General features: G+C 32.9%; 1 protein-coding gene across 3 annotated transcripts; it reads right to left on the bottom strand.

Moving 5' to 3' along the window:
• Positions 1-3,522: 3,522 nt before the first annotated feature.
• Positions 3,523-7,123, bottom strand: LOC130940176 (F-box/FBD/LRR-repeat protein At3g14710-like). 3 transcript variants are annotated; one of them, XM_057868241.1, is made up of 4 exons: positions 7,038-7,123; positions 5,067-6,036; positions 4,298-4,441; positions 3,523-4,032 (listed from the first exon to the last, which is right to left on the bottom strand). In XM_057868241.1, the coding sequence occupies exons 2-4, from the start codon at positions 6,015-6,017 to the stop codon at positions 3,715-3,717; spliced, it is 1,413 nt and encodes a 470-aa protein (XP_057724224.1). In that variant the 5' UTR covers positions 6,018-6,036; positions 7,038-7,123; the 3' UTR covers positions 3,523-3,714. The 3 variants fall into 3 exon arrangements, with proteins under 3 accessions (XP_057724224.1, XP_057724223.1, XP_057724226.1); XM_057868240.1 differs by having other exon boundaries at positions 5,067-6,039; positions 7,038-7,109; XM_057868243.1 differs by lacking the exon at positions 7,038-7,123 and adding an exon at positions 6,988-7,016 and having other exon boundaries at positions 5,067-6,039.
• Positions 7,124-7,643: the final 520 nt, after the last annotated feature.

Genomic DNA, 7,643 nt, shown 5'->3' with positions numbered 1-7,643 from the left:
TCCTAAATCCTTATAGTATGCCTAGCGATGAGAGAAGCTAGAAAATGTGATAACTTGTGGATGAAGTAAGGAGAGAATTAATGATGAATTATGATTAAAGATAATTGTATGGGGTGTTGATGATGATGGTGGAAGTGCTTTATATGCCATGAGGCGAAGGGTTGTAATTGTTAATAAATTGTGGCTGGTTATGGATTGTATTATGAGGCGAATGGCTGAGTTATTGCTGAATTATGGCTGAGCTATTATTGAATTATGGCTGAGTATGATTGCATATATGCTTATTGAATGAAATGTGAATATTGCACTTTCACTATCTGAGATACGAGTTTCCCTAGGTGAAAGCAGTGGCTAACCACCACGTGCTCCAGGTGGAGACTCGATACTCTGCTGACCCTATATCGTAAGTATGGCCGGACACTGTGAAAGTTCTGGATGAGCTCACCCCCGTAGATAAACACTAGTGTGGGTGTTGTGAATATGTATTGATGATTATGATTGAGAATAACTCGACTTGGGGATGCACGACAGAGGGACAGTCCAATGGTTAGCTACCAGGACTTGTTGAGTTGGCTTTATAACCGACAGATGAGACTCATTAGCCACTAGGACAGGCATACATCATATGCATTATATGTGAATTGTTTGAAATGCCTAATTGACTGTATATTACTTGCTAATTGTCTAAATACCGTAACTACTTTCTATTTGTGCATTTTCTTGTTTGATATAATTGTGTTTGCGGTATCAAATTACTGATGGCGGTTGGGAGGTTTGAAGGATTAGACTGAAGATCTTTAGCCAGTTGCCTATTTCATTTATGGTTTAGTCTGTTTATAAACTTTGATTATCTGTTGGAAGTTCTAGGATTATCTTTGGCTTTCCCAGGATATTACATGTTAGATATGTGGGCACTGTTAACATACTGAAATCCTCCGGTTCTCATTCATGCAAATTTTGTGGTTTTCAGATGTAGGACGTGAGGCTCCTCGCTGAGGCATGCTGGAGACTTCTGGATTAGCGAAGATCCTTAGCTCTTGGGACTTATTTTGGTTTTATGTACTTACTTAGATACTTATTATCTCCACTATATATATATATATATATACTGTTTTGACTCCTCTTAGAGGTTATTTTGGAGAACAGGTTCTGTAACTTGTCTTTTGGGTTCCTTACTTTATAAATATATGTATACTTCTATACTCGGACCGGTTATCTTCGGGTTTCTTTTGGGTTCCTTACTTTTGGGTATTAACTCTTCTTTGTTTAACTGCTACAACTGTGAAATCTTTTTTAGCTATGAATATTGTGAATAATAGACTCAAAAACAAAATAGATGATGAATTTTTTGTTAATTGTCTTCTGACTTACATTTAAAAAAAGATTGCCAAAAAATTTGACACATATTCTATCATCGATGAATTTTATGATATGAAAAATAGTCGTGTACCACTTAATCATACAGAAAATCGTTAGTAAATGGTACACATATTTTTTGTAATGCATTTTAGATTATATAATTTTTATATAGACCTTGCTTTATATTATGCATATTTTTTGCCCCATACTAATTTTTCTGGATCCGCCCCTGAATCAAAACAAATGCTACACAATCAGCAAAAGAGGCTCTTGCGTGAATAGATGTATTAGAGATATAACCATTCACGTGCTTTGTGCTGTCAGTTTAACCTTTTAGAAGAAGTTGTGTTATAACATGGTATCGAGAGCCAATTCTTAAAATCTTCAACATCTTCCTTTATTCTTCTTTCTTTCTTTCTTTTTTGTCTCGATCATATCTTAGCTCATTTTTTTCAATTATGACACTCATATTTTTTCAGGCATTCATGACTATCGAGCTTGCTTTTTTTTTTCAATTGCTGAAAGATTGGATGAAGATAATTTCAACAGATGGAAACACCATGCTTGAATTACCATTCAAAATCTAGGAATAGAATACCATTTGGATAGATCTAGGGCACTAACTTGGTTTGAATTAGTTTCCAAACCTACTTCTAATATAATAGCCAAAGTAATTGCTACACAATCAACAAAAGAGGCTCTTGCATGAGTGGATATGGTAGAGATATAACCATTCATATAACTGTTCCTAAATTTATGTTTTTAGGAGAATTGATTTCATAACATATATTAATGAAAAAAATGGTTTTAGAAGGGAGGTGGTGGTAGCGGTTTCGTCAAAGTTGGACAACACTGACCATCCCATCGATGGACAAATTAGCTATTGCTAATTGACCAAATTTGCTATTGCCAACTGACCGATTAATAGATTAATTGTCCGCCAACTAGCCAACCAACCAACCATAACAAACTGCTAATCGAATAACCCCAAATGACACTGATCGACATACACCATGCTACTGCCAACCGACAAAATCAGCGATCATCGACCAACCCCTGCCGAACTTCGACTAACCACTGATCATCCATTTGATTGTTTGTCCTTGGTTCTCACTAGCATATACCAAACTCAACCGCTACTGACCAATAAAGCAACCAAGCAACGACTGATAGACCCTACAATAAATGCCGGTGAAACAACTTCAACTAACTTTCAAAAGACGACGTTGGTAAACAGATCATTGACTAAAGGATATCTAACTAACCTCGACAGGCCCAAACTTTCGCTAGCCGATCTTGGATGATCCCTTTAGCCATGACTAGGGATGGAAACAGGTCAGGTCAGGCCAGACTTTGTTCTTAACAGGCCTAGCCTGTCATGTAATTACTTGGTCTGCAGCCTGTTATAGGTTCTTTATAAAGTACTAGGCCTGACCTGTTATTCAGTCTGGCCTGACTTGAAGCCTGTTAAAAGGCTTGATATTTTTTTTACAAAAATAAAAATATTATTTAAAAAATTCATTTTTATTAAAAATATTTATATATAATATGTCATATTTAATATTTACAAGAATTTTTAATCTTTTAAAGTATTTAAAATATACAAAAATATTTTAATAAAATATAATAAATTTAAAATATCTCATAATTTTGTTAATAATAAAAAATTATTTATATATTTAATTATGTTTTAACAGACCCAAGCAGGCCTGACAGGCCAATAAGGCTAATTAGTGAACTTGGACCTGACCTATTAACATATTAAGGCTTTTAAAAGAGCTCGAGTCTGTACCTCTTTTATAACAGGTCAGGTCAGATCAGACCAAACGCAGGCCAGACTGTAGTCCCCTGACAGGCTGTCTGACTTTTTTCCACCCCTAGCCGTGGCCTAAGTCAAAGTGGCGCAAAGCCACAAATAATGTTTTATTTTAAAAATGAACAATAAAAAATAAATTATTTTGTAATATTATACTTTTTTGTATGACTATATAATAATATCAATGATATAGATAGTAGTTTTATCTAATTTTTTTCAGATCAAATGGTTCCATTTTATTTTTTTCTTGACAATTTATAATTTGACATTATTCCTACTTAACATCCAAATAAAAGGATAAATGTTAGTAAAACTCAACTTTTGATGTTATTTATGTACTACTAAAATCAGCCATCACATATTTATGTCAAATAAATGTGTAAACTAATTCATTTTTAATGTGTATTTTATATTTCAATGTGTATTCTATCCTAGTGGCCAATTTTGATGACTGACTTTAGTGCATACCTAACATAGTTGATATATATAAATATATATTACCAAATCAATCACTCGTAACATATATACCTATACTACTTTTACAGGGGTCCTGAACATGTTGAGGAACCATTAACATCAGAAAATTCTATTATGGCACGGCTGCAACACTTTGGAAATGAAAAAATGTTATCCTTGACTTTCTCCATATCAATATCTGAATAGCGTAGCCAAAATGCTGCTGATATAATCATCCTCTCCAACACTGCTGCATTACCCATCACAAACTTAACAAGAGAAATTTCGTGTTCATGCACATTAAATCCATTAAACTGAAAAACTCTGAGGCTTGAAAGAAAGCAATGAGGCACTGATGATGCATAAGACATTGCATCTTTGTTTGAGTCATGAGATACTCCCTGAAAATTATGTAGGTACAATTTAGCCACAAATTCATCATTTACATTATATGCAACAAAAGCATAAAAAAGAAACAATAGAATTTGAATTTTTTGTGTTGATTTTCTTTTGACCAGCATCACCCTTAAGATTCAACGAGCTTAACATCCTTGTTAGCACTTATAATGAATGAAGCCACTTATATTACTTGTGGTTCAAGAGAATAAAGTAATCACTTAATCCAACACTTTTCAATATTAAGCTAGCAAGAGTATATAGACTTACATTGAGTAAAACAAGAGTGTTAAGAATTGGGGAGTTGTGGAGTAATTTCGACAGGGCTTCATCGGTAACCTCGTTTAGTTGAAGATAAGTCAGCCTTCCAAAGGTAGGAAGATGGGTAAATATGTCATTGGAATGCATAAGAACCTGTATGGCAAGGTGAAATTTGATCAAACACAGCTAAAAAAAATCCGAAGGGCAAAGCTGTTATTCATAGAGACATTAGTAGACAAAAAATTTCACTTGCAATACATAATTACATATAGCTTTGTTGTCAGAAAACATTTTTATGTCATTACCAAAAGTAGATCCTCTAAATTAGTAAAATCAATTTAATGTGAATTTTCACCATCAATTGTTATGGTGAAAATCTACACTTCGTATGTTGAAGTAGATTTTCCAACTAAGAGAATTCTCGGCAATTGCAAACAAATATCTATAAAAATGTTTTCTTTTAATTTAAAACTCTACTTGATCATTGTGGGATCTGTAGTAAGACCCACATTGTCAATTAACGGTAGAATTTACACTTGACAGTTGGCATAATCAAGTGAATTTTTCAACTGAGATAATCAGCTTCTATTATATTCACATAAAAAATGTTATGTATATACAAAAAATCAATCACTATGTATTTGTATATAAATATATGTGTTGTTTAATTTATTTTTAATGTTTATTTTGTATTTTATCATGTATTCTATATGAGTGGCTAATTTAGTAACTGATTTTTTAGTAATTGATATTTATATATCTTTAAAACCAAGTATACCTTATAAAACAATAACTTCAGTAGTTCCACTTGATGGATTTGACTGAGAAGCTTATGTGCTTGAAACCCTAAACTTTCCATCATGTCTTTTTTGTCTTCATCAACAACAATCACGACAGAAGCATCACAAACCGAGGATGAATCCAATAGAATGATATCTAGTTCAAGATCACCCTCATAAGAGAACTCTTTTAGACAAGGAGCAAAGATCTTGATGGAGGATTTACATGATTCATTAGAAATAGAAGAATAACAAAGTGCTAAGGAAAACTTTTCAAGCAGAGGTGCTTGAATACTAATACCCTGCATAGTTAACCACTCACATGCTCTAGCTTCAAACACTTTCAGAACTGGGAAATTAAGTACTATATCTTCTGAGAAAATGGATGAATCGCTCTCTAATCTGACCCCGGAGATGTTAAGGTTTTGAAGATTTGGAAAACAAGCATAGATTGGAACATTTAGAGTGCATCTAACTTTAAGGTCTAATTGTACTAGAGTGTCACATTTAAAGAAGGAATGTGACGAAAATTGAACTTTGCCAGCATACTGAATATGAAGCTTCTGGATTCTTCTATCTAAGACAGTGGAGATCCATTCACTAACTTGTTTTGAATCATAGCGATATCTTGTTAAACAAAGAGAGAAGTTCGTGATGCTTGAATTTGCTAGATGGTGAAGAAGTACTTTGTTCACAAAATTCACAAACTGTTCTTTCTTCAGAATCTTTCCATAACAAGGCAAACTGTCACTGAAACATAGAGAGGTGATGGATTTCCAAACATGAATCCACCTTTGAGATAACACACAAGTTTGAATTGCTTCTATGGTTGGAAGGAAAGAGAGGATTTGACCAAGTATGCTTTCATGTAATGTGCTGATTATGTCTTTGGAATCAGTCACTTCTGTTTCTTTTATAACAATCTTCTGAGTTTGATTGCTTGAATCCATGATTATGAAGTACTACTACCTGCTACATGATATGTCAAGGTTCAACAATGGTCTAAAAAAGTAAAAAAAAAAAAAAACAGTAATCAAGCTGCATTTGTTTATGGAATATAGGAACACGGAAATACAAAATCATTTTTGACAGATAAGATATAGACATAAATATTCTGACATGAAACAATAAATTAATGTATTTTGTATTCTTCTTAATTGAAAGACACATAAACTCTAATAAGAAATATAACTTTTTTCCTTTTATTATTCTTATCAATTTTTTCTAATTATATTTTTCTTTTTGAATTTTTTGTGTAAAAGAAAATGAGAGTAAATTAAATTTTTATAATTTATTTTTTTTATATATATAGTTTATTTATCAAATAAAATATCATTTTTATATTTCTGTTTTTTATTTCCAGTGTCTTATTTTACTTTGTTTCCCAACCAAATACAGTCTAAAAGAACTTTACATTGTCTATAACCCAATATCATAAACTCCCAATATGATTCCAAGTCTTTCAAATTGAATGGTATTCTTGGTTTTAGTTTTTTAATTTTTTAAATCGTTTTTATTTTCTACAATGAGCCTGGAACAGAATGGGTGTAGTAAGAATGTAAGATATAATCAAGAGATTGCTGAATATAAAATAAAAATTTAAAACCGCAACTTGCATTCATAATAAAACAGAGGCTTAGCAAATAGAACTTTTTTTTTTTTGGTGACTGACAAAACAAAGAAACAGCAAAAACAAGAAAAACAGAACACAGGGGGAAAGTCCCTATCTGACTAGCAGCATGAGAATCCTTGTGACTAAGCAATTAGAACTCTAGAAATTAGAAGTATGAAATCCCACTCTATTTTTTTAAATAAAAGGTAAAATACATTTTAGTTTCGAACGTTTGGACAAAAATAAAATATTTTAAATCTTAAGAATAAAAAACAGTCTTTAAAGGTGGTATAGAAAGAAAAAGCTACCATATGTATAGAAATTGAAGCAGATGAATAAGGTGGTAATGATGACTAACCGAATTGCACGGAAGGTTAGAGCATTGATAGCCACCGGCCGGACGAGTTCTTTTACGCTTGTTGAACTTCTGATAAAGAAACAAAGTAAAAAGTTTAATTTAGGTTATCAATTTATCATTTTCAGCTTAAATAAGTAGCAAGTTGCAAAAAAAAAAAGGTAGCAAGTTGGAATGGACGTTATTGGTGTTAGCTGTTACCTACTTAATTAGTTAATTGTACAATAAGGTGCAAATGGAGCCACGTCCATTACGGCGTGACATTAATGAAGATGACAATCGCTGGTAGGTATGGAGTTAGTTGACACGTGAATAGACGACCGTTACGTATACATATTCAGATTGTTAGTGTTGCAAGTGTGAGGAGTATTGAAGTTAGTCCCACATCAAAGAAAGCATGGAAGAGTGAGGAGTTTATAAGATGAGAGACCCATTAACTTAACACCTTAAGGTTTTGAGTTGGATGTGGTGTCATCTCATCTTATGTTCTCTCACTTGATTCCTCCCCGAATCTCCCCGATTGTCGAGAGCTCCCCACGGTAGGCTCAACAAGTGGTATCATATGAGTGAGAAAGGCATGAATATGTTATCCAAGAGGAATCTTTTATC

This window comes from Arachis stenosperma, chromosome 7 (genome assembly GCF_014773155.1).
Source record: "Arachis stenosperma cultivar V10309 chromosome 7, arast.V10309.gnm1.PFL2, whole genome shotgun sequence".
NCBI lineage: Eukaryota > Viridiplantae > Streptophyta > Magnoliopsida > Fabales > Fabaceae > Arachis > Arachis stenosperma.
Note: the sequence above shows the minus strand (reverse complement) of the source record. Positions and strands in the feature narration are given on the sequence as shown.

Bases quoted from the DNA above. Each gene is read 5' to 3' on its own strand.
- LOC130940176 (XM_057868241.1), bottom strand. From the start codon at position 6,017: ATGGATTCAAGCAATCAAACTCAGAAGATTGTTATAAAAGAAACAGAA. The intron at 4,442-5,066 runs GTATACTTGGTT...CTTGCCATACAG, and splicing joins TGAAGTTATTGTTTTATAAG to GTTCTTATGCATTCCAATGA. The intron at 4,033-4,297 runs GTAAGTCTATAT...CATAATTTTCAG, and splicing joins ACACTCTTGTTTTACTCAAT to GGAGTATCTCATGACTCAAA.